This window comes from Cydia pomonella, chromosome 25 (assembly GCF_033807575.1).
Source record: "Cydia pomonella isolate Wapato2018A chromosome 25, ilCydPomo1, whole genome shotgun sequence".
NCBI lineage: Eukaryota > Metazoa > Arthropoda > Insecta > Lepidoptera > Tortricidae > Cydia > Cydia pomonella.
In genome coordinates this window covers 4,201,036-4,228,307 of record NC_084727.1, presented here as the reverse complement: position 1 = coordinate 4,228,307, position 27,272 = coordinate 4,201,036, and the positions used below count along the sequence as shown (strand labels likewise).

General features: G+C 38.1%; 3 protein-coding genes across 5 annotated transcripts in view; 1 reads left to right on the top strand and 2 right to left on the bottom strand.

The window, feature by feature from the left end:
• Window positions 1–6,806, top strand: part of LOC133531562 (exportin-7-B) — a 57,465-nt gene extending 50,659 nt beyond the window's left edge. The window contains exon 25 of the mRNA XM_061869856.1: window positions 380–6,806. Within this exon, the coding sequence (XP_061725840.1) occupies window positions 380–476 (97 nt within the window). The 3' untranslated portion in view covers window positions 477–6,806. The remainder of the gene's footprint in view (window positions 1–379) is intronic.
• Window positions 6,807–8,800: 1,994 nt separating this feature from the next.
• Window positions 8,801–27,272, bottom strand: part of LOC133531563 (zinc finger protein OZF-like) — a 52,290-nt gene continuing 33,818 nt past the window's right edge. Inside the window, exon 5 of one of the 3 annotated variants that reach the window (XM_061869865.1) lies at window positions 8,801–11,678. In XM_061869865.1, coding sequence (XP_061725849.1) covers window positions 10,669–11,678 — 1,010 coding nt within the window. In that variant the 3' untranslated portion in view covers window positions 8,801–10,668. Of the gene's footprint in view, window positions 11,679–17,387; window positions 18,709–19,180; window positions 20,420–27,272 lie in introns of those variants that run through there. The other 2 variants (XM_061869863.1, XM_061869860.1) reach the window with 2 other exon arrangements.
• LOC133531569 (zinc finger protein OZF-like) lies at window positions 12,316–14,936 on the bottom strand. The gene is made up of 2 exons (XM_061869873.1): window positions 14,804–14,936; window positions 12,316–13,441 (listed from the first exon to the last, which is right to left on the bottom strand). The coding sequence occupies exon 2, from the start codon at window positions 13,380–13,382 to the stop codon at window positions 12,351–12,353; it is 1,032 nt and encodes a 343-aa protein (XP_061725857.1). The 5' UTR covers window positions 13,383–13,441; window positions 14,804–14,936; the 3' UTR covers window positions 12,316–12,350.

Below are 27,272 nucleotides of genomic sequence, written 5' to 3'. Positions count from 1 at the left end.
TGAGTAATGATGATGATCGCAGCAGCCCCAACTAGCACAGTGGACTCGCGCACGAAAGGTTCCGTACCATTATATAAAAATCCCTTTTTATGTACGGGAGCCCCCTTTAATATTTGTTTTATTCTGTTTTTAGTATTTGTTGTTGTAGCGGCAGCAGAAATATATAATCTGTAGAAATTTCAACTGACTAACTATCACGGTTCATGAGATACAGACGGACGGACGAACGGTCGGACAGTGGAGTCTCAGTAATAGGGCCCCACAATTTGACCCTTCGGGCACGGAACCCTAAAAAGAAGAAATCACAAAGGAACGAATTTTCCTAATCTTAAACTACACAAATGTTGGAGGTCATTTACTGATTGTTCTGCTATTCCAGATTCACGCAGAACCTGTCGATGTTCCGGCGCGACATCAACGAGCTGCTGAAGGGCGCCGTCAGCGGCGCCGCCTGCAACGACATGATGACGTCCTAGGTCACACACACACACACACACACACACACACCCGCATGGAGCACACATACAGTACACATGGACACACACACGCAACTTATGTTTAACAATATAATGGAAATTACGAACTAAAACGGGAAGGCGCCATGTGCAATGGATCCAAGGTTAGATACCAGTTTAATTTTGTCCTACATATGTCGTGGCCAGATCATTGAATTTGATCATTTTATGAAATCCCATTTTATCATGATATGGTTAGGTTAGTTTTGACTTTTTCATGACATAGCCAACCGATAAAATCTGGCCACGACACATACAAAAGCTTGGCATCAATCTAAATTTTACAATTGAGACCAATAAACTGGTAAAAGCGGCGTCCACACAGAGGGATCCACCTCCCGATGTAACAGCCGCACAAAGCAGCTCGCACCGTGTAGACGTACGTACAGAGCCACCGCGAACGCGGCCATGATGTAGCGCTGCTCGCTCCGCGCGCACTGGCGCCGCCCTGGCGGGTGTGGGACATATTAAATTGACCGTTGGCAGCTGCAGTTGAAAATGTCGTCCCACAAAAGTTCATATTTTCATCACGTGCGTTGAGGTGGCTTGTATTACCCACAATATAGATCGTATTATCCACGAAGACGCGCCCCACTATCTTTTGATTGAGGATGTGGGGGGGGGGGGGGGGGGGGGTTGACGTCCGTCGTGAGCGGGCAGCCGCTCGGTGCCCACGAGTAGCGACGTCCACGTTACACTGATCTAGACTCGTCGTGAATGTTACTCCACGTCATATTATTTTCAGAATTTCTAAGAATTCTCAGCGGGTTGTATTAAAAAGTCAGGTATATGTTATTTAGTATTGATTTTTAATATTTATACTAAGTAATGACTAAACCGCCTGTTACCGACGCGCGGTAACACAACAAATGTTTTATCTTTTTATAAACGTGACACTAGAGTCAAACCAAGACAAGTCTGCGACGATTTTGCTAGCACACGCAGTGCAAGTGTTATTTAAAAAGTCAAACTTCTATTAAATTATAACAAATCGTACTAAGTCGCGGTAATAGGCTCTGATTTGTGCAGCTATGTTCTCGCAAGGCAGATCTATCTGTGTGCCTGCCCATTGAAATATCGTTAATGAAAAACAAAGAAATATAATCCGATCAAGGAAAAGTAATGCCCGATGACATTTATAACAGAGCTACATAGATATTGCAATAACTATTGTATCTAGAAAATCCTTGTACATAAACTGTAGATGTTAAGCTAGACTGTGTACCCGGGTTGCATGATATGCACATTAAATAGTTTGATTTTATGCCTAATCAGCAGTGATCGGAATAGGCAGAGTATAAATACCTAAAGTTAATAGAACAAAGTCCGGAGACTGCCTTGCGATAACATTTTTTTCCGGAACAAAAGTCCCGGAACGGACTAAGCAAATAATATTGTTTTATTTTAGGCCTATTGATTGTATTGGGCAAAAACGAGGAATGCATTGTTTTTTACTGTATTTATAACAATATTTGCGTGAGGCCACACTGATGCGTTGCGTTGCGTCGTTATATATATATATTTTATGACATACCACATTAAATGCGTTAAATGCGTGGCCTGGCCCTTAACCCTTTCTGTACGGGGACTTGGAACGCCTAGCACCGCCTCAATACGGGCATGTCTTTGCGAGAGTCGGCGGTTAGACATATTTTCACTTACGTGTATTTTCTGAAATATAACAGCTGTGCTGTTGAAATTTTGTACACACATTAAAAACATTATGCACTTTTGATAACTACTCACTTATTGCACTTATAATCACTAGTACTTTATATTTCACGCGTAATATCTCTCACTAAAAAAAGTATAAATGTAAGTTACTACAAGCGATTTTAACTATTGTTAGTTTTGTAAATAATAGTTTATGATATTTTGAATAGAACAAGGCCTTGAAATGATAATAATTATTAACAAAATGCAAAAATATCAACCGTTTTAATGCAACATAAAAACACGACTGCCATTTGAATAAAATAGTGATGTGCACCTATCGATACAGTTGTCGATATTTATCTGTACTGCTCAAGGGTAAAAATAAAAAAGTGAAGCAGAGATCATTACTATTTTAATCTTAAGAACATATTATTATTGTTTATTACCATACACTGTAATATAATCCAATTTTATAACTTTTTTTTATAATTATTCTATAAATCACGAAATTTACAACTATAACACTTGCAACTAGCCTAACTACTAAAACTCGATGAAATATAAAACAACACTATTTGCCGCCATATTGAGTTACTTTTTCTGCACTCGTGGAGTACGGGTGTCAACCCCAGTTGACAAAAAAAATGCGGGATTTTTAAATAAATATTTGTTTTAACGCCATCTACCAGAATGTTTTGCCATTTTTTTCTTTGAATCTATACTAATGCTACTACTAAATATCATCGTTATTACCAACATATAAGGTCTAAGTTAGTTGAAAAAAAAATTCAAACTTCGTCCTTGTTTCGATCAACTATAGTTGACACCCGTACTACAGTGATGATGCTTAATTGGCAACTCTGGTTGTCACCCGTACAGAAAGGGTTAATAGTGAATACGCGAAACTCTGCGTAGGGGGCGCCACTACCTCAATCCATCATAATCTGAGGGTCTACCGCAAAACAAGAGACTAAATTTCCTTATATAACTTCTCTATCACTCTTGCATATGCGAGCTATGGAGAGGCAGATAACTAAATTTCGATTTTCGCGTTTCCCGGTAGGCCCTTTGCTTTGTAAACAAACCGCCTTGATGCATCAATGCCATATTTTATTATCTGTGAAAACTTGTCGAAAAACAGTTAAAGGCACAGTGTGTATAAGTTACTCTATGGTTTAGGAAAGGTGCTAGTGCTGCACTCTAGCGGCAGAACATTGCTGTAATAGGGAGTCCCTATTACCTAGTATGTTTCCGGGAGTTTAGTCTCAGAAAAAAATGTTATTGAACCTCTCTCCACTTTATGACTTTGTTCTACCAAGAGTAGGTATTTTTACTCTGCCTATTCCGATAACTGCTAATCAGTAAGGAAAGAGTGGTTTTGACAGTCATTTCCCCACAGAAAGTCAGAATTGCCATGTAACACGCAACTTAGAAAAATATGCAAAAGGCTCTTTGGATTTTTTTTCATATGTACCAATTTTTCCCGTAATTATTTAGGTAGTCCACATATTGCAGCGGACAGAAAATTAGTATCTAAAATATTGTTTTGTGAAAAACTTACTTTAAAATTCCCATGTTATTGTAAAACACTCGCGTTTGCTCATGTTTCACGGTATCACTGTATCGTGAGTGAGTTATTTTCTGAAATCGTAATACATATTTTTTTCATGTATATTTTTCTGATTTGAATATTGTTGTAAAATGCCGTAGAATGTAGTTATTATGATTAGTGTGGTAACATTCATGCCTACCAATGTAATAGAATAGACGTTTTAGTACAGTCGTTGTCAGATTTATCGGAGCGGCCAAGGTGCTCAAAAATATCTGAGCATGCACTTTAACGTTTTTAAAGTAGAGGATTCGTTCAGATATTTGTAAACACCTCGGCCGTTCCGATATATCTGATGGCAGTTGTACACTTAACTGTGTGCAATGTGCGGGTGGTGCATTTACTACACTCTAGAGCATTTAAAACGGGTCATTTTCTAATAGAATTTCCTTATAAATTGACCCGTTTAAAAAGCTTCGTTAAATGACTAGATTGCGTCATCGTGTCGAAATGTAATGATTAATGAATTTTATTTTAAATCGATGTATGTATTTTATTCGAGTGTTAGTGACGAGCGAATTGTTGATCATGATTGTGTTGCGAGCATTCATAAATTAATATGGTCAATAAGTTACTGGATTAAGGCCTGTACGGTCACGTCTGAAAATATCTGTACGGACAAAGTGCCAAAAATATGTATACATTACCCTAATATATGGGCCATAATGTCTTGGATACATATTTTTGGCACTTCGATCGTGTCGATGTTTTCAGACATGACTGTACACACCGGATGTGTGTGGGTAGGCTTGCACGTGCGCGTAGTAATATACAGATGTTTATGAGATATGCGACACCGCTTGCGTGGCGCGTGCGTGCACTGTTCCAGTATTCTAGCACGTGCAAGTCTACGCGCGCGCAGCCAGGGAGTTTTGGCCTCTAAGCCAAATTTGACCAAGATTAGCTGAAGTTTAAGTAAAGTTTTTCTAACAGTGAATTTTTTACAACTCAAAAAAGGGGTAATTTTTACACTCTTTATGAAAATTAAATATTAGATGTAGGTAAAATCGTAATCTTGGAAAGTGTTAATTGTGCATTTCAATTATTTTGTTGCTTAACACCGAACCACTGAATAAATAATAGTACTACCGTACAGAAAGGAAACTTCCTACAAAACCGAAGTTCGACAGCGATTCAGGGACGAATCAAGCTGTCTTTCGTTTATTTAGGGTTGTCAAAATTCAAGTGATTATCTTATCTGTGGATTTAAACGTAAAGGGACGTCAAGTTGTGCCAACCCTAATAATTGCAATGCTGAGCCGAACGGAGTTAGTGAAAGTTATTGTGAACCTTATCGCAATGCAGGAAGGTTGATATTGGGTTGTAGCCGTGCGCTTCATTTCACGTCTTTGACAGACACAGGGTTAAAATCACTGTTAGGAAATCTGTACTGCATGATTTTAAGTCTAATATGTCTTGTGTTACAAATGATTACGGACGCAATTTTGAAAAACCTGAAACTTTGTTCAAAGCTATAAGGATACCTTTGAGTAAATGTGGCTTTCCATCACAGAAGAATCCTTATGCTTCAAGTGCAATAATGACCTTTTTATCTGAAATTCTAATAGAATGGTATTTATTGCACATGAAGCATAAGGGTACTTTTCTATGGAAGGCCACAAATAATCTTTCTTGTCTTGAGTGAACAGGAGAGACCGTTTTGTTTTAAAACTGAGCATTGTGTGTACAAGCAACTTTTAACTTTTCTGTTCTTTTTTTTTTCCATTTCAGTTTAACGTAATATTGTACCGTTCAGTGTTGGACGAACGTTCATTAGAGTTCACCATTAAAAACGAGGAAAATGCACACGCCGCCTCGGCCGAGGCACGTCTATACTGGCCGGTTTGTGCGTGAGGAAATTGCCTCGCACGTACGTGCTCGCTCGCTCGCTGTGTGTGGACCCCACTAATGGTCAATTCTAATTAACATTCGGCCAACACTGATACCATTATATGTTTGAAATATACATTTCAAAACATGATTGGTCTTGACGTCACTTCATCTAGCTCCACTGGAATGTATTTTTTTAAGGGGCATTAGGGTAAATTACAGAATCATTAAATTTTGGCAAATCAATCACTACATATACTTTGACAACGGAGTCGTCTTGGTAATAGTGCTCCTATACTGTGAGTTATATAACATTGTGTGACATCGACAGCATAATGTAACTATTAATACTATCACATTGTCCTTGTCACACGATATAAGATTATACACCGTGGGCTGGTAAACTCCGACAGATTGTAAAGGTGTATTCTATACCGCATTTAAAGACTAAAATGTCATACAAAGTCTTCTATATTATTATTTCAGAGATAATGACAATTCTTGTGAAATTTGTTTCTGTAAAAACCAATGAAATACGCCTTTTTGGTTGCGTCACTGCCACTATGTGACTTAATTTAGACATACCTACTGACAGACATGGTTTTAAAGGAAACTCGCAATTTTATCTGTAAATAAAATAATAACTATTTAATTTTGTCTTGCCCCAATAAAATAATTTTCTATTTATTTGTTGTAATGTTTTTTTTTTGCCAAGATGTAAAAATAAATAATGTGTCGTGTACAGAAAAGGCAATAATTTTTGACTGATAACTGCCAGTGTGGGAGCACCATCACGTGACTATTACCAAAGTGCAACTTGTATTCAAATAATACTTTCTTCAAATTTTCCTATTCCGTACTACATAATAGAAAAGTTAAAAATTGCTATACGAACACGAGAATTGATGGTTATTCCCACTAGTTACTACCCGTTACTAAAATACTAGTAGTTACCACCAAACCGAACAAAAACTAGGTTGGTGGTAACTGCTGTTTTTTTTTCCATTAGTTACCACTGGTAACAACGTGGTAACTAGTGGGAATAACCCGATATGCTCTGCATGTGACATGCCTTGAGGCGCCTAGTGTAACTGTAAAGTGTTGGTTCCGTATACCCTAGCCTTGTATACTTGGATGTTAGCGTAGAGCGGCCGATGTAAATAGTTTATGAAATACATTGTGATTTGTACAAAGTCCACCCTGCTTTTATTTCTGTCCCTGTTCTGACCAGCCACATGAAAATGTTATTCCTGAAAATGATGTCCAGTCAGCATAGCAGCGGATCAAAAAATTCACCAAAAGCACCTGCTATCCTGGAATTATTTCAACAGAGGATATATTTCTACCTTTCGCGTAATAAAATATTTTTGTTTTATTTGTTCTACATACTTGTATTTATTTTTTTATTCTAATTACGCACTATTAGAGAATGATAGATGCTTTTGCCGTAATCTGATCCGTTACTATTGACGCTGACTGTCAGTTACAGTTCACTACTCTTTATGGAGTGTGGATTTAAGAGGAGAGAAATCTCTTATGATAGAACTGTTGCAAAAGTATCCAGCTGTCAGGTATAAATAATAGTTCCAAATCTCTCCAGAGTAGCGCTAGAGTAGTTAAGAACCTAGGCGATATTGACAGAGTGAGATTAACCAAGTGCGCTGTCTATGATTTGATTTTTTTGTTAGGTATTGTAGCGCCACCTATTTAAGGTTTTTTGGTGACACTTTTTAGTATATGGAGATTCCTTTCCTTACCTCCACCTCCCATAACTACTCTTAATAGTAGTCAAGAAAAGTGTGTCGAAAAATTATACCTCCTACTTTACCTCCCAAAGGAAAAAAGAAATGCTATGCTTAAAGAAAAAAAAAAACAGCCATAGGTAATTGGAATATCCCTAATATCTACCAACACTTACATTTTAAGATTCAAGCTGTAAAAACCTACCTAACCCCTAGAACTCGTAGTCGCCGGGCACTTACGAACGGGTGCTACCACGCAATAACATGGAACGGAAAACTGCTGTGCGAGGGTGGTAGCACCCGTTGACCGGCTCCCGTTCGCAAAATATACTTAAAAATAAATCTACTTCCACAATCGACATTTCTATAGGGACCGTGCGCGTTGGAGGGTCTGCTATCTTGTGGCTTGAACCGGGTATAAACATGTACATTTACATGTCACGTGTTTTCTTGTGCATAGTAGGTTCTGCCATCTTGCGGGCTACATCGGAACAATAAACATCACATTTACGCCTCGCACTAAAAATCTGACGGCTCCTGTGCTGCCTCCTATAGTTCATGCGCGTTCCCTATACCTCGTTTTATTGGCATTAGAAAAAAGTAAACCGTCTAGATGTGTCTTTTCATTGAAAAACACTTTAAAAAAAAATTCTTATGAAATCAAAAGAATTTAATAACTCGTACATGATTTATAATTGTTACATTATTTGCTGTGACTTAGTTTTCAAATAGTTATTTACGATACAAGTGCGAAAAGTAGGAAATTCGTAACGAGTGGCGATAAATTAAAACACGACCGAAGGGAATTACCTATTCGCACATGTATCGTAAAACGTTTTACAGTACATATGGCCCTTTAAATGTTCGAACAGTAACGTAATATGCTAATCTTCGCACTAGTGCGGTAAAATAGCACCATATGTACTGTAAAGTATTTTTCATCTCTCCTGTTCGGAAAGTATGTTTTTAATGAACGGATAGCCGGGTGGAAAGTATTTTTTTTAAAGTTATGATGAACAAGCTTATGCTATATAAAATAGACCCAGTGTCTGTACCTCCATTAATTTAAGGCGGTACAGACACCTATTGCTATCTCTTTCTGTCTCTTAAAAAAAGCTATTTAAATCATTCTACTATTCCACTCATTCAAGGTGGTACAGACACCTATTGCTATCTCTTTCTCCAGCTATTGCTTTCTTTTCTCTCAAAAATAGGTATTAAAATGTCTGAAACCATAAACAATCTAGCAATTGAATGAATGAAATGATTGAATAATGGGTTTTATAGACTGAATTCGTACCCAATTTATCGGGATTGTATCAAAAATCGTTTGCGATTTGTTGCATGTGTTTTGTTTGTTGTCTATAGAGTAGAGCCCATTACACTGAAACTTTTTAATTTGAAACAAAATCATAGAAAAGGCGGGAATAACGAATAAAATAAGAAAATTGTTCAGTTCTGAATAAAAATGGATTTATGCGATCGATAGTTTGTTACCGGAATGTTCTAAGGAGAGATACATGAAGGCATACGACCACTTTATTAACTGGAGATGCGCTAAGAAACTAAAGTCGCTGTCGGATACCGTGTTTTTGGCATATTTCGCAGAAATATCGAAGACATTAAAACCATCTACACTTTCGAGCACGTATACAATGCTTAAATCAACTATTCATAACAAGCATCAAGTTGATTTAAAGTGTAAAATAACACGAACTTGTTAGCATTTTTAAAAAGACGATCGGAAAACTTTAAAAGCAAGAAATTTAAGATTTTCACTGCTGAGGAGGTTGAGAGATTCTTAAACGACGCTCATACTGTCCTATTAATTTGTCTTTTCGAAATGTTCAAATTTCTCTGTAAACTTTAACTAATTTAATTTCATTGTTGTTATGTCGTTTACCTATCGCTGTAAGTATCTGTTAATAATTTGTTGTACTATATCTATAATAAACCTACATTTTTTGTGTTTGAGTTTCGTCATAGTCGAAATGAAAAGTAGAGTGTTTAACTCGGGTAAAAGTATCCATCTCACCCTCGAACTATTAGTGCTCGAACGAAGTGAGAGCGCCAAAATATCTCGGGTGATATGGTTCACTTTCCACCCTTGGTCAACAATCTACTATTTAATAAAATAAAAAAACACGTCAAGTTCCCTTATTTTACCTTCTTTCTGATATCTTAACATGTACCTACTTTAACTTCTTGATAATAGATGCATTGTTCAAATATTTGTGAACATCTTGGCTGCTTCGATACATCTAACGACTGCTGAACCTACTTATTTTCGATGATCAAACCACAGACAAGAAAATATTAAAGATAGCTAAAATGATATCTCCAAAGTAGCGTACAAGAATATTGCTTTCTATTCACTAATTTCATGTCACTTTCCTCTGAAATAAGGAACAAAACTCCGTTCTGTGCTTATCACGAAAATGTTTTATCGGGATTCAAACCCTGGTGGTTCTACTATGCAGTTGCAGCCAGGGTCACTTATTATGACTCTACTTAGAGTAAGCAGTTTGGGAAATAATGCTCGCCTTTTAGGAACTATTAGTGTTGGTTAAGATCCGAGTTCGTTTGAGTCCTCTGCTTTAAGACTAGACTGTGTTTTAGACTCATATAATTAATAGAGATCCGAGTCTATTGTAGACTCAAGAGTCCTTTTCAGAGAACTGATTGTTTACAAAAAAAAAATCAAAATACATCATAATTGTCTTTGTGAAAAAACGGTTGTCTGTAAAGTCGGTTTACTGACGATAGTTGAACGTGACAATTGTATAGCAGCTCACTCAAGTAGGAGAGAGACAAATGTCGAACGCTGCCGAACGCGGAGGCCGATTGTGCCTCTTTGTCGCTCGTTGCGCGCTCTTGCTTGCACTTCAAGCCTTAAATGGAACGCCTCAGAGCGAGGTAACGCCGCATGAGTCATGTTTTTTCGTGCGTGCAGCCGGCTCCATCGAATTATAAGACGTTGTCACGTCAAAAATTCATAGGTTAGGTACACCATACAATAATGCTTATTTTTTTACTGTTTGTGATAAAATCTACAAAACTGATTTCGAAGTCTTTATTCGGAGGTTCGAGTCCATTTCAATTGCGCTCACCAATAGACAATAAAGAATTCTACTCGAAATACTCTGAAGTTTTTTTAGCGCAAAGTTTTTTTACCAATATGCGTGCCTTAACTCGTATTGTGTTGTTATTAAAGGTTAGATTTGAAAAATCTAAATTTAGAGTCAAAATACTTGAGTTCCTAATACCAATACTAAGTCTAGTCTTCGTCTAGTATTTTAAAATTCGAATACCTGTCTTACTTCAGTGACAACGACTGCCCCGCATGAGTCACCATATGATCATTCAGTTCTACCTTCCCACCGAAAACTAACGAACAAACATTACATTGAAAACTTTTCTGCGGGCTATACGAATGCTTCTTCGCATGCACGTTCAAAGTTCCCAGATCAAAGAACTTGTCTCCACAAACCGGGCACGTGAAGTTTTTCTCCTTCAAATGAACCCTATTTACGTGTCGATTTAGTAAAGACTTGTTTAGGAAGGTTTTAGAACACTCCTTGCATGTGAATTCCATCTTCGTATGAGTACTATGCATGTGCAAACGCCTTAAGTAATGCGAACCGAACATTTCATCGCATTTGTAACATTTGAAAGATTTGATGTTGTGTTCTTTATATTCGTGGCTAATTCTATTTGCGTCTAACTTAAATTTTTCGTTGCAACGGCTGCATTTGAAGTCGGAATTAGAATGATGCGACTGCACATGCTTCCTTAAACTGAAATCTGAGAAAAAACTTTCACCGCACGCCTCGCAAATGCGCTGAGTGCCTTCCAAATGAACTTTATTCATATGAGAGTAAAGCATGCCGAAAGATTGATAAGATTTAACACATTTCAAGCAACATATCTGATTATCAGCAAGTTTGAAAGGTAAGAAACACTCCTGCTCTATATCTCCTATTACTTTATGGCTTTTTAAATGTGAAATAAGCCCTTCCAAGCTATCTTCCTCGTGTTTACACTTGAGACATTTTAAAGTTTCTCCGATATCTACTTTTATAGGAGCGAAGTCTCTAGTTTGTGTTAAATGCTTCATAATGGTCAGGTTTTGGTGAGTTCTGGTGTGTGTTCTTAAGCTGGAAGCTTCGCTGAAGGTGTAGTGGCAGTAGAAGCAGATGTAGCGGTTGCCGCGCCAACGGAAGGGGAGGAGGGAGGAATGGGTTAGGACGGAGTGGACGTAGCGACGGGCGGCTGCCTTTTGCCATTCGATTTGCGTTGGGACTCGGAGGTCGTGCTTCTTTGGATCTGTGAAAGATTTAAGATAGATGCGAATGAGTTTGTGATATTATAAAAAAAAGATGTACAGAAGTACGGACTCGACCGAAATAGTGTTTAAGATGCTTCTGTTCGGATAGAAATTAGATAGACGAAAAATATTTTTTTTTTGGTACAGTCAAGGAATTTAATATCAGTACCATTTCGTACTTTATCACAGTGATGAAGTATAAGGTCCCTAGGGACTTTCATATTGTGTAGGAATTTACCTCTGACAACATATTTTATGTAAATTCGAAGGGTTGACAATTAGCTCCTATGTCAATAATAGGTATCAGAACATATACCTACCTACCTCATAACCTACCTACCTACCTACCTACTCATGTTTCTTGTTAAGTACCTGTTTCTCCGATATATCTGATGGCAAGTTTACGGTTAAGGGTAAGTGTGCCAAGTGTGGCCACGGGATAAGTGTAGCTTGGGGCCACATTGGGGCCTGTTTACACATTTATTTGTGTGTATTGCGAGTTCATACATTACCTACTTGGCACTTACGTTTAGTGGCCAATGTATGAACTCTTACAGTTTCTTATTTTTCCATGTCTATAGAGGCGCAAGCAAAGTACTCAGTCAGAGGTATTTATAGGCATAAAATAAAACAAAGTTCAATCTACAACTGTTTATTTCAAATATTTTCTACTACGTCCACGTGTCATTATTACTGGAATGATGCACTCTCATATGCAGCTTCAGGCTCGTCCACTGCACGAACGACCTCCCGCACTGCTTGCACTGGTACCTCTTATCATTCGTATGTATCCTCCTGTGGAACTCCAACGTCTTCTTCCTCTGAAACGTTTTCTTGCAAAATTCACACTCAAACGGTCTAGAATCGTCATGTTTCACCATATGACGTTTCAAAAGATCTTTATTGAACACTTTATGTCCACATATTTCGCAGGCGATGTTTCTTTCTTTCAAATGTACCCGTAACTTATGCTGAAGCAACTTGTTTTTCAATGAAAATATTTTCTGACACTCATCGCATTTAAATTGTGCGCTTTTCACATCATGTACGAAAGCCAGATGGCGTTTCTTCAAGTATTTGCTGCCTAGAACTTCCGGACATTTAGGACACTTGAATTTGGCTGGCGTGTGGACTTTTTCGAAATGATAAGTAAGTTTGTACTGTGTAGGGAATGATTCACCACACTCTTTGCAGTTATAGTTGCAGTTGGACGTTTTGTGGTGTACTTTCCGATGGCTTTCGACGTTCGCTTTAGCTACAAATCCTTGCCCGCATATCTCACAAATGAATGGTTCAGTTTTCGTATGATATTTATGTGTGTGAATTAAAAGAGGACCGAAAAACCTAAAAGACATCCCACATTCAAGACAGGACATATCGTTATCAGTAAGAACGAATGGATAGCAGCAGTGTGAAGCCTCTTCATTTATTGTAAAACCGTGTTGTTCTATATGTATGAAGAACTGTTGCAAGTTGCGCATAGGTTCGTTGCATTTCTTGCACGATAGCTCTGAAACGTCGAGTTTAATGCTTCTGCTCTTCGCAACAGTGCTTCTCAAGACAGTTCTGAGTTTGGCGTCCTCGTGTTCAGTCTTGGTGTGATGCTTGAGAGTAGAAGAGTCGGTGAAAGGGCAACCGCAGTAGAAACACAGGAAGCCGTTCGCGTGCCATTTGAAAGGTATGACGGTGGAGTTCTCAATCATAATGGTGAGCAATTCGGTCAACTCCTTCCGTATCCGGGCCTCCTGGTCTATGTTGCTTTCTGAAATTAGATAAAATTCTTGTCACTTGGCTGTTGAGAGCTGCTCTCTTTTGTATTTGGATAGCTCAGAAAATTATTTATTATATGACAATTCCAAAGATACCTTCGTATTTACTTAAAAGTGTTACGTACATAGGAATAGGATGAAAGTTCACTGTTGCACTCATTAAAGTCAAAACATTACACTAGAGCAAAAGTAAATCCCGTGAAACACAAAATAGTTTAACGGGCTTAACCCCTAACGGGTTTAACACTAATAGTGTGATAGTGCTGGTTTTTGATACCATTAAATAATGTTAAGTATGAAGAGCGTGCGTAAATGGTAGGAGGCAGCTAGATGAACTGGCCCCGTTTATATGGAAAATATTGGACTGTTCTTTTTAAAGATTAAAGGTTGTTATCGTCATCTAGCGTTGTCCCCGCTTGCCGAGGCTCGTCAAGAGAGCCGGGGTCTGTATTCCGCATTACTATCCTGAGATCCTACATAAAATTTGTAGTACCTACGTATTCCAGCCTATTCTGAACTTTTACAGTGTAACGAAAAGATAACTGCTTCTGGGTCTGCGGAGGTTACGAAACCTAATTTGGAACCGCCCAGACTAGCGTATACTAGGCGTACGAGATTACACGCGCGTTACATTTCCCTACATTTGTTTTTTTTCGAGCTTACACGTACGTATGCATACGCTCGTATAAAACGCTAGCCTGAAACCGTTACCCCAAATATTCGTACTATATTTTCGAAGTTCTAAGTTATTAGTTCCGAATTAGGCCACAAAGTGGCCAGAAATATACACCACCATTCAAATAAATAGCGGTGTTTATTTCAATAGACCTATCACGTAGACTTTCAAAGCAGTCCCAGTTATTTTTGTCATTTTCGCATCTGTTCCCTTCCGACTTAGTTCCAGGTCCACCAACCACAGTTGACGGGCTTGCCAACGTCAGTAGTGACCTATGAAAATTCCCATACAATAAAATTTTGCGAACATTTTAACAGTGACAGACGGTTTGTTGCAACCGACCCTTAATGTGTCGTTTGCCTTTAATCTATGACCATCCTGAAAGTTAAGCTTTCTACGGGTCAAGGTTTCTTAAATTCGGTTAATGACGTTAACTATAAAAAGGTGTAAGAGTAACTTAGGCTATTATAATAGTATAATTATTAATTTTTTATGGTTTTTATTAATTTTACGGTTTTTTTAGGTAGCTGCTTCATAAGGACTAAAAAGGTACAGAATTTTTCATGTTTATTTTCTTTACCCTTATGAATACATATTTAAAGAAAAGACTCACTTATTATTATGAACAAATCTTAAATCAAACTTTAAACGTATTTGATAAATTAATGTCTACACGCACATCTCTTCACTTCGACTGTTTCTTCCCAATCCCGTGATGCACCCGCACGTGCAGCTTCAAGCTGGTGGTCTGCACGAAGGCCTCACCGCATACTTGACACACGCACGCCTTGTCTCCCGTATGTATCTTTCTATGTAACACCAGAGCCTTTTTTCGAGGGAACTTCTTCATACAGATATCGCACTCGTAAGGCTTTGCTTCGCTGTGTTTAACCTTGTGCAACTTCAGATGATGATCATCAAAGAATTTGTCACCGCAGACGTCGCAAACTTTAGTTCTCTCTTTCATGTGTATCCTCCTATTATGAATAGCTAGCTGACTTGCAAGCAGGAAGACTTTAGGACACCTATCGCATTTAAATTCAGACGGCCTAACATTGTGAACGTTGGCCATGTGGGTTGCCTTTTTAAACATGCTGCTTAAGATTTGATTACAAATATGACATGTTCTAGCTTTTATATCGTGTATTCGCTTCTCATGATTATCACGTTTGTGCTGAGTCGTGAAGTTCTTGCCGCAATGGTTGCAAGTGTATGTTTTTTGACTAGTATCGTGAGCGCTTTGGACATGTTTAGCTAAACTTTTTTTGGTAGCGTAGCTGACGCCGCAGATCTCGCACACAAACTGCCTCACTTTGTGCATTCTCAACGTATGCAGGAGTAGCTGATTGAAATATTGGAAATTCTCGTCGCAAATTAGACATTTCATTTCACTGTCTGATAATTTGTAGCTGTCTATATATTTTAACGGTTCTATATCCAGTTTTTCTTTGTGAACTTCAGTCAAATGAGTTAAGAAGTTTCTTAGTAAGTTAAACTCGCTGTCGCATTTTGTACATTTTAACTCTGTAACATCGAGTTTGATAAAGCTCCTCAAACCATCTCCACATCGATTCACGGTTCTAAATTTCTGCGCGACATCCACATGAGTGTTCGTGTGATTTTTTAAATCACTCGCCTTATGGAAGATTTTCTGGCAGAAGAAACATTTGTACGCGTTGCCCCACCTCGTGAAGGGCATAGCTGTGGAGTTCTGTAGGATCTTGAGCAGGAGTTCCCTCATGCGACGCATTTCGGCTGCGGGGTCCACAGTCGGCCCTGCAAGTAAAGTGCCGATTGAGGTATGAACGTTTGTACTTTGTCAAACGTGATCCAACTCGAAGTTTATGACAAAGAATGATTGTAAATGAGATATTAGCGACCCAATCATACATAAAGAGAGCGTGCGAGAACTGCGGGACTGGGTAAATTTTTGAAGAGCGTGTTTTTACGTCATTCATTCGTTTTTTTTTGACATTTGTGTGGCTTTGTTATTATTATTATTTTTAATTAGATTCATAATGATTGTGTAAGGAGGGGTTTTAACAGCATAAAATATAATGTACAAGGCACCACTCTACTTTTTATAAATTAGAATTAAATATCGACATTCGTATGGCAGTATCAACATTTTTATCGCATGTACCTACAGCCAAACTACTGTAAAACTCTGACGACATTTGTATGGCACTGTGTCGATATTTGAATTCGACATATGTATGGTCAAAGTAGCCATGAAAATGCTACCCTACAAATGTCGACAAAAAAGTAAGTGTTTTTTGCATTTTTCGTACATTATTAATCCGATTCATGAACTGATTAAACACAAAATTCTTACACCATATTGCCAACTTTTATTTCAATTGTGTATCAATAAATAAGGGCCCATAAAAATGTCGTAGTGACCGTACCAAACTACGTCGCTCTAAAAGGTTAACTATTTCTTAGGCCAAAAATACCGTCTGTGTGTCCACTACCGTTGGAGATCGAAGCCAAAGTATTGCTCAAAATATTGTATGGCTCATTAAGTGTAATGATAGCCAACAACCACACTAACCATATTTAGACCAACAATATTTAAGGAAATATCCTTGAGCCTTAACAAAACAGTTCCGCACGGCACAACAAGCTTTTACTAACCGCCTTTCCTGGTTATAATAATGCTGTTTTTGGGGTTTGAAAATCGATTTCATCACAAACAATACATACGTTAAGTACAATAGTATCAAGTTAAAGTTTTTAATGACAGCTTAAAAGTACCAAAACGTAAGGTTAGGGGCCTGTAAAATACGAAAAGCTGTGTTCAGGAGATACGGTGGGTGATTATATCTTGGAATATGCTGTTACAAAAGCAGTCTCTTTCAATCGCGTGGTTTTTAAAGTTATGTTTATGTCTGGGTCATTCCTCAAAAATCTCATTCCCTGGCCTTACCTATTCGCAAATTCTCACGAGATGCCGCTTTATTAGCATCCTCCTGGGAATTTGCGAATAGGTATTGCCAGGGGAATTCGATTGCTGAGGAATTACCTGCCTACAGAACTACACATGTCTTTGCAACATAAAAACGAGGTTATATATATTTATATTCATTTATTTCTAACACCATCAGTAATACAAGTTTGTAAGTGACGCTAATTTATAAATATAACTTAGATGAATTTTATTCTTATACAAACTATGTAAATTAATAATAGTTCAATTAGTTAAAATGTTATTATATGCGCAGATAAAACGCTAATCTGAATGTTATTTTTGTGCTAATAAATTCTTCTTATCTATCTTTTTTTTTCTATATCTTTTTTGATCTGCCTAGTATAACATGAATATGTCAAATTAAAAATGTGAGGGCAACGTTTCATCTCGATCACGATGGCTTTTTTTTTCAGATTCTCCTTGTAAGTCCAGTTTATTTCTTTAAGAATATCTTTATCTTTACGTACATTGTTTCCACACACAAGATCTACTTATATTTTTATTTATGTGTATATTTTGCCACTCAAAAGTTTAATTTGATTCCCGTTTTTTCTCTATCCCGTGATGCACTCTCAAGTGCAACTTCAAGCTCGCCGTCTGCACGAAGGCGGCCCCGCACATCTGACACACGCACCTCTTGTCGCCCGTGTGTGTACGCACATGCATATCCAAACCCTTTTTCCTCGTGAATTTCTTATTGCATATTTCGCACTCGAATGGCTTTTCGTCGCTGTGCCTCACCATGTGCAATTTAAGCAAATTATTATTGTAAAACTTGTCTCCGCACACCATGCAGACTTTGTTTCTCTCTTTTAGATGTACGCGCTGAACGTGGCTGACTAAATGGTTGCGAAGCCGGAAGATTTTCGGGCAGGTTTCGCATTTGAACTCTCCCATCACGTTGTGGACGTTCTCTAAGTGCATTGCCTTCTTGAATGTGCTGCCCAATATTTCCCCACAGATATGACACTTCCTGGCCTTCTCGTCGTGAATCCTCTTTTCGTGCTCCCGCTTGTTATGTGCCGATGTGAATGTCTTCTCGCAATGTCCGCATGGGAAGATTTCTGGATTTTCGTGGGTGGTTTGGTGTTTTTTCAGACCGTATTTGCAGCTAAAGCTCTGGCCGCACGTTTCGCATTTCAGCACACTTTCCCGATGAGATCTTACAGTGTGGATCAGGAGAGGATAGAAGTACTCAAAGGTTTCTTCGCAGATTAGGCATTTCATGTTGCCGTCGGATATTTTGTAGCATTCAATGTGTTTCATAGCGTCGATAGTGAATATTTTTTTATGGTCCTCTTGCAGATGGATCAAGAATGTCTTTAAGTCGTCATAGTCCATGTCACAAAGCTTGCACTTCAGATCGCTGATGTCTAAGCAGGTAGGGAATTGGATTGCGCATCTCTTGACGGTTCTAAACTTTAGGCCGTCATCGACGTGGCTGTCGTGGTGTTCTTTGAGGTCGCTGGCCTTGTTAATGTTCTTGTAGCAGTAAAAGCATTTGTAAATGTTGGCGGCCCTCCGGAACGGCATGGCGGTGGAGTAGTGTATGATCTGATGCAGTAGTTGTCTCTTTCGGGCGCGCTCGAGGTGATCATTTTGCACAGTGGTGTCTGAAAGGGAAATTGTAAGGTAGTTGTTTTAATGTGCTCAAGATTCTTGCCTTATTTTGCTAACGCATTAAATTGGCAACTGGACATTTTCACATCATACTCTTCAATAGCTCGTCGATCATTTCTACTCGACATATGTAAATAAAACTGCGATCAGTTATAAGTGAATTTATTCAATGATAATTAAATCCATATATCGTTAACTCTAGCAGTTCTAAAATATAACAGGCATCATATTTTTTAAGCTAGTCTTAAATTATATGAATAATAGACTTTTCTTCGGTGTTTTATCAGTTATTTATATCGCTCAGTTGCAGCGGTAACATCGCCTATGTAAAATACATAGTTAGTACATTATCGCGATAAACCTAAAAATCGAACTCTAACCCTAAAAATATATATGAATGTTAACGGCCAAACGGGTACGGCAAAATGTATACTGACCTACCTAGTTGTGATTTACTTACTCGGTTCAGCATTTTCACGTAAACGGATTATCTAAGTTAGTACCGGCTTATTTAATCCTTCTGTAAAGGATAAGCGGTTGATAAGCGGTGGTGTTTAACTAAGTTTAAATTAATTAAATGATGCTGTTGTGTTTTGTGCAGGCGTTAATACCCTACATAATTATCGCAAGCGTTCATAACAACAGGCGCATTCTTATGCATTCTCGCGCAGTGCGCTTTCATGATTTTCTTCGTAGTGAATGCCTTATCGCAAGCGGTGCATTTAAAATTCTTTTCTCCGCTATGCTTATACATGTGGTTCTTCAATCTGTTGCTATTGAAAGCCTTCCAGCCACACACTCCGCAAACATGGTTCCGGACTTTTAGATGAGTGTCTCTTAAATGCGTCATCATCATACTTCGGAAGACGAAAGTTTTTGGACAATGGAGACACTTGACTTCTTGTCGGTTCTTGTGTTCAGCTGCCATGTGCCGGGACCTTTTGTAATGGCTCTGGAAAGTCAGGGAACAGACGAGACACTTGTATTTTTTCTCCATGTCGTGATGGTTTTTCTGGTGTGTTTTTAGCTTGGCTCGAGTTTCGAATTTTTCGCCGCATTCAGTGCAAAGGAGTCCCGTGTTTTCGTGAACAGTTTTTATGTGTAGTCTCAGTAAGTTGGCATCTTTGAAATGCTGTCCGCATATGTCGCAGAGAATAGCAGAGGTTCCTTTGTGGTCTTTGTTCGTGTGGTGTAGTAAAGGTCCGAATGTGTAGAAACTTTGGCCGCAGGCGAGGCAGTTGACTGAGAAATTATCCAGCTTAAATGCCACCATACAGGTGCCGACATCTTTGTTATACACGACTCCGTGTTTGGAGACTAGATGGTCTATCAAATCGTACAAGTCAGCTACGTTATCCGTGCAAAGTCTGCAACTTAAATTGGATATGTCGATGTAAACTACAGGTTCCCAGAAATTGCTCATGGCTTGTTCCTTGATCTCGTCGCCAGTGTGGACTTGTTGGTGGTTCTTCAAGTCCGACGCCTCTTGGAAGATGTCGTAACAGTAGAAGCATCTGTAGGAGCTCTTGAGCCATCGGAAAGGCATGACGGTGGACTTGACTAGGACTTGGACGACGTTGTTTCGAAAGATCTTCCTTTTCTCTTTGGGTGTGAGCGTTTTGTTCGCGCTCGTCACTTGTTCCTCGTCGCTTTGCGAGTCCGAGTCCGGTTTGGTCACTTTGGACTGTTTCTGTGGTCTGACGTCTGAAATTAAAATTGGTCTTGCTTCGTTACATTGCGGTGTTATACTTATTTCCTATACGTCATGCATGTCGTTGGTCTTATCTTGATAACTTTTGCTGTCTAGTTATGACATTTGAGATATGTAACTGAAGTTCTCTGAAACTGATATGTCTGTTTGCCTTAAAATCTTACATTTTCACTTTTTTCTTGTAACGTAATAAGTAATTATAATGGGCTGAAGTAAATGTTTGAACTCTGCTTAAAACCGTCCCGCTAGTAATCTCAGTAAATGTAAAGAATGATCGTGTTATTGGCTATTATGTACGAGTAAATATGTTGGCTTAATGGTTTTTATTACTAGTTTTCCACTGAAAACCACCGTTGCAATAAATTCACTGAAACATTATGCTGACTCAATCTCCTTTTTAACAACATACTGTTTGAATTTGTACATTTCTAGATAGGGTCAAGGCGGAAACAGTGGCTTAGCTCGAACAGTGGCTCAGACACCCAAATATCGCCTCTCTCGTGTTGAAATTAGGTTGAGTGAGCCACTGTATGCGGCCTTTTTTTCTACCGTACTACTATTCCCTCCTTGACCCTACTTAGTACATTAATTGTTAAGTAGTTTGTAAGATTTTATGTTTTAATTTCATGTACCAATAAGGCAATATTTTTGTAAATATTATTTGTCTTAACTAAAAAAAATAGTAATTACTTTATAACGTTTATAGGTATATCGCGAGGGTGTTTTCCAGGTTTGTGCATCGCCAACAAACTGTTTTACAGTTTGGCGAAACATCAATTATAGGTTCATTGTATATTGTGCTTTGTGAAATAAATTAAAAAATAAAACAATTTTTATTTATTAATTATTAGTACTAACATAATGATGCAGTAAGTGCCCTTACTTAATAATGATGATGTAATTTAGTATTACGGCAGATCATGCCTAAATTCATTTCACGCAGTCAAAATATTTAGTCTTCAAGTATCTAAGTTAACTCAATTTAGTTCGCAAGTTCGTAACATGCATGATATTACTATTAGAAGTATTAGAACAATTGAAATTATTTTTAGAAAATATTTTAATTTGTTTTCATTTCAAGTAGAAACACTACTATATAAATTATAAACTGAAATAAATGTCATATACTAAGAAAAAGTGACCAAGGCCTCCAGTGCCCCAGGCTGGAATCGAACCAGCGTCCTCTCCAGCACCAGCGCACAGATAGGAATACACCGACGATAATAGCCATAAAGTTTATTGAATAGCTGACGGATGAACGATTTTTGTACCCTTTGAATACACTTGAATGGATGAATGTCAGAACCTAATCTCAAAACTAGATGCCGACGTCTGAGGTACATTTGGTTTGTCTTCCGCCAGTTTTCGAAGCCGTTTCCTCTCCCGTTCTAACCGTTTCTGCTGTCTCTTTCGCACTCTAAGTTCTTCCTCTTCGATTGGAGTCAACTTTTCTTTTTTCTTCTTCTGTAACTTCTTAATTCTCTCGCATTCCTTTTTCTTGTAGTCCGGGTCTTCGAGGGCCTTTCTTTGCCGCCATCTCTGCAGTCTGATAGCATTCGAGCTTCGGTGCGGATCTATTAGAAATTGAGACAAGTCAAAGTCGTGATAACTGTGATAAGGCAGAAAACGTTTACTTCTTAGGCCAGGCAACGAATACTCAAAAAAAGTTACAGAGGGAAAGGCTTGGAACATAATTTTTGACTACGTTTTTGGTGTCGGCCATATGAACTGCCCTTCCAAATAGAACCGGCACAGAGAACCAGTATTTTGCGCCAAGAGTTTTTGTTGTTTTGACACCAAACCAAAGAAGCGGAGCGGGAATATCGCGACCTAAACGCGTAAGCGCCATGAATTTCACAGTGCTTACGACGTTTTGGTCGCGTGGCACAGGTTGCGATTGCGGAAATTAAATTGTTTGGTATGGCTTCTTTAGAGTAATAATCACTCAATGATTGGTAATTGTGATTTTTTTTTTATTCGATATCACCCTATTATACTTTCATCTGTTTTGGTGACTAGATCACCTATATCTGCAGTTATATGACTGAAATATTAAAAAGCTTATAGACACAGCCATAAGGAGAAGCTAAGCAGAGAGAAGCCTTGGTTTTCTAGGCGACGCTCTTATAAAGTTGTGTTCATAATTTCATATCAATTTGGACACCTCGCCCGCTTTGCTACTTTTACTGGTATGTGGGCTATATTATACACCGTGTTTTTATTGAATTCCGTTAACTCCGGGGTATGGGTAAGTACGTTTAAGGAAAGTAAATGGCATAGTTATTTTTGAAAAAAAAAAATTGTAATATTTTTAGTTTTTTCATATTTATAAAAAGTAATTAAATGTTGCATATAGCGTTGTTGTAACACGGCATCACATTTAATTAAACCAAACAATTGAGAATTGTGACATGTCAATGTCATTTCGAACAACAATCTTAAGAGATAGTATTTACGTTTAGTAGAAAAAGTACACACTCGTGCTAAACACTAATCAATATGTAAATAGGCCCTAAGGCAAGTGCATACGCTCGTAAGGGCCTTATAAGATAAAAGTAAATTATTGATTATCTTGGAAATGTAGTTAATTAGAATACCGGTGCCGGTGTCTTTTCGAAAGCTACTTAATTTAAGCTCAGGAATGCGCCCTTGAAATTAACAGAGTTAAAAAAAAACACGGTGTATAAAAGGCTCGAAAACACGCCCCTCATTTTGAAAACATAACCCTGCTCCGTACAACAGAGTCTTCCACTTCTTCCATTAAATATGGCCCAGACGTCTGTACACTGTGAACGAACATTTTCGCCTCATAAAAGGGGCCCTAAATTATTGTTATGTTTTAATTATACATATACGAATGAGACTGCTTTTAACCGAATATAATTTTTCAGCGAGCGTGCGTACTTAGTTCATCATCACAGCCGAAAGACGTCCACGGCTGGACAAAGGCTGACGGTACTTATACTCTGTATCTTTAAGTATTTAAATAAAAGTAAACAATTTGTACATTTTCGGGTAGTTATAACATTTATTGGTTAACCAACCAAATACAAAACCGCCTGGATCTGTCACTGAACGAACTGACTTTAACCTACATTATTTGATCATGTTATGTTTTCATCTACCCTCAACTGGCTTAAGGAGCTATTTGAGGGTAGATTGTGTTTCCTTTTATTTAAATACCTAAAGATACAGAGTATAGTTACAAGAAGTTTTTTCTTATTTATCAGATTGCGGCGAAATGAGCTGGATATTGTATGTATTATATCACATATCAAACTACGGATGTTCATAGGTTAAAGGGTTCTAGCCCTGTTATCCTTGTCTGCACTAAAAATTCCAAACAGCGTTCAAAATGTCTAGTGGAACATGCCAACGTTTGAGGTCCGAAAAACAAACAATGAATATGGTCGAAGAGTATGGAAATGCATTGTACCGCGTATATTGAATAGATTTCCATATGAATTAGTAAGCTCATTAGAAGGTCGAACATGTGGGCAAGTTAGATCTATGATAAAGAAACACATGCTTAAAATGCGAAAATAATGAAAATTTATACAAAGATGAAGTGTACTGTATAATTAATTCTACACGCCTAGACTCCTTAACTCAAAAAATCTTTTTAATTTAAGATTAGTAGTTAAGTTAGAAAAATGCATGTTTTTTTGATATGAAATAAACAGATTAATTTTTTTTTTTTGGAAAATTATGCTAGTGAGCTCGAGTAGATAAATAAAATGTGGACATATTTGAAAACCATTTAATATCACAAGAAACATTACATTTCTTTTACTTACGTAGCTTAGGCATAAGATAAATTATTACAAAATAATAAAAGTAACAAATTTAAAATGTTCATCAAACGAATACTTGGACAGCAGCAGCAGACATTTAGGTAACAAAATTTTAGGGAAGTCAAAACTAGTTTGCTGTTGTATATTAGGGCGTGGTAACTGAATGTAATCATATACGTAAATTATAAATTAGTAAAGACCCTAGTTAAATTTCTGACGTTTACTAATTAAATTAGTTACACAGTTACATACGTAATTACCAAAAATCACTGGTATATCCCGCCAAAAGAGAAATTGTAGCTATAATTTTATTAGGAGTATTATGAACAGCAGTTTAAGAAGTAATGCAATCACGAGAAGATCACATAAACAACCTTATACAGGCTGTTCATTTAATCACCCATCAGGGTGTTAATTTATAAGGTGAATATATGTATAGGTCATAATGAGAAACTGTCACGAAAAAGAAAAAAAGTTGTCTCCCAATAGTCCCATACAACATATCAACATCAGCCAGCCAAAATGTATGGGTGAGTCAAAGCATTTTTCGCGTTTTCGGTGTTGGTCCCTAATCAAAGTTGCTCAGTATGACATATATATTCACCCCGTTAATTCAGATTTCGATAGAGTTAATTTCAGAGCCTCGTGGAGCCGGCGGCCTCGCTGCCGAGCCTCGTGGTGCCGGCGGCCCCGCCGCCGAGCCTCGTGGAGTGCTCCCCGGCAGGCCGCGCGCCCGCGCCGCCCTCGCGCCGCGCCCCGAGCCCGCGCGGCGGCCCCCGCCGCACCATCCTATACTCTGACGAGGTGGGCTCCGGCCTTGGCGCGCTGCTGGCGGAGCGCTTGTCGCAGGGCGTGTTCAACAACTGTCACCCGGGGACCTCCGCCGATCGACTGATAGAATGTATTTCTACAGGCGAGTTTGACCGCGCCTCCACGCTTATCGTTTTCTTAGGGAATAGTATAGACTGTACTAAGCGAGATATTTTAAAATTATCCGCTACGCTGTCGGCGATTGACCAGAGAGAGGTTGCAAAAATAATTATCTGTGCGCTCCCATATAGAATGTCGAGCAAGGTCAATAAAAGGGTATTTCACTACAATTCTTTATTGTATAACCTTTCCTTGTACAGTAGTACGATTTCGTATTTTGATACGAATAAATTTATACAAGATTTTGTTATGTCCCATAAAAGAACCTACCTACCCAGAAGATGTCTAGTAGAGTGTGCTAACCTGTTAGCATATAATATTGAAGACCCCGTCGTGGCTAGCGCGGCGTCTAATAGCCTTAAGTCACGTAGTATTTTACGCCTTGGTAGCGTAGGTTTTGAGATGGAGCCGTCTGGAGATTTGAATTTAAACTAACCGCTACGACAACGTGTGCACCAGCCGGCTCCGTTCCTATTGATCACTGCGATGCTAGTATGTTTAGTAAAACCGATTTATTGAACTTAGTTCACCAAAATATCCAAGGATTTGCCTGTAAGGAACTTGAAATTGATTTGTTTTTACAGTCCGATAATATTGACGTTCTCTGTATTACTGAACACTGGCTTAAAGGTCATGAGTTTATGTTTAATTTCAATAATCATAATATAGTAAGTTCTTTTTTTAGGAAATCCTGCAATCGCGGCGGGTCATTGATAATGGTGAAACATAATTTAAAAAGTAAGGAACGTAGAGACATTGTTGACATGTCTGTGGAACGGCATATAGAACTTTCCTGTGTTGAGTTGGAACAATTTATAATTGTATGCGTGTACAGGCCCCCATCGGCGGACTATAACTTATTTGAATCGGTCATAGATGAAGTACTTAGTAGTATTTTTAGAACTCCGAAAAATATAATTGTGTGTGGCGATTTTAATATTAACTTACTTGAAAATTCGCCATTTTGTGGAAGGTTATTAAATACTTTTAAATCCTTCAATTTAGTCAATGTATTTTGTGAGCCTACTCGAATCACAGCAACCAGTGCTACATGTATAGATAACATCTTTAGTAACAAGGATGCGATTAGTAAATCTGTTATTAACAACCTAAGTTCTGATCACTGTGGATTAAAAGCGTCTTTCAGCGGGAAAACTGAAGAAATTCCTCAAGATACCATGTGCAGGCCGATTTCCGAAAAGCGCCTAGATTTATTCAATCGTAAAATCACTAAACAATTATGTTGTCTTTCATGTAATCAGGATAACCCTGACTGTTTGAGTTCCGAGTTGTTTAACTGTATTAAAACGGAATTTGATGCCTGTTTCATTCAGAAGAAGGTGCAAGGCAAGGCCAAGACTAAATTTTGCGACTGGGCTACGCCGGATATTCACGAGAAAAGACGCCGACTATACGACTTGTATGATTTAAAAGCAACTGATAAAAGGCCGGAATTTATGGAGTACGTTAAGAATTTTTCTAAATCTTTTAAGATGATGTGTGTCACCGCTAAAGCTGATTATTTGTCCAAAAAGATCCTAAGTTCTAGTGATAAAGTTAAAACTGTATGGCAAGTAATCGGCAATGAAACTGGAAAACGTAAGATGAAGGATCCGCACTACACCGTACGAATTGCTGACACTTTAGTAAGTTCTGACCGTGAAGTGGCAGATCATTTTGAGCGGTTTTTCTCGAATATACCGGTAGAAACAACAAAGTCTCTTAATTCATCGCCAGACGTCGCTGAAGAAATTTTGAAGACAAATGTGGCGGAATGTACAGAAATTTTCAAATTTTCGTATGTCACTCCGAACATAGTTCTTAAGACTTTTAGGTCATTAAATATAAAGAAAACAGAAGACCTATGGGGTCTGTCAGTCAAAGTATTACATTCCATTATTGAATCGATTGCACCATACTTAGCTGAGATTTTCAACAGATGCATTGATGCTGGAATTTTTCCAGATATTATGAAACATAGCAAAATTATCCCGTTGTTTAAATCAGGAACAAGAACCGACTCCACAAACTTTAGACCTATTTCAATACTACCGGCATTAAGCAAAGTGTTCGAGAAACTTATTCTAAATCAACTATCGTCACATTTCAACAGAAATAAACT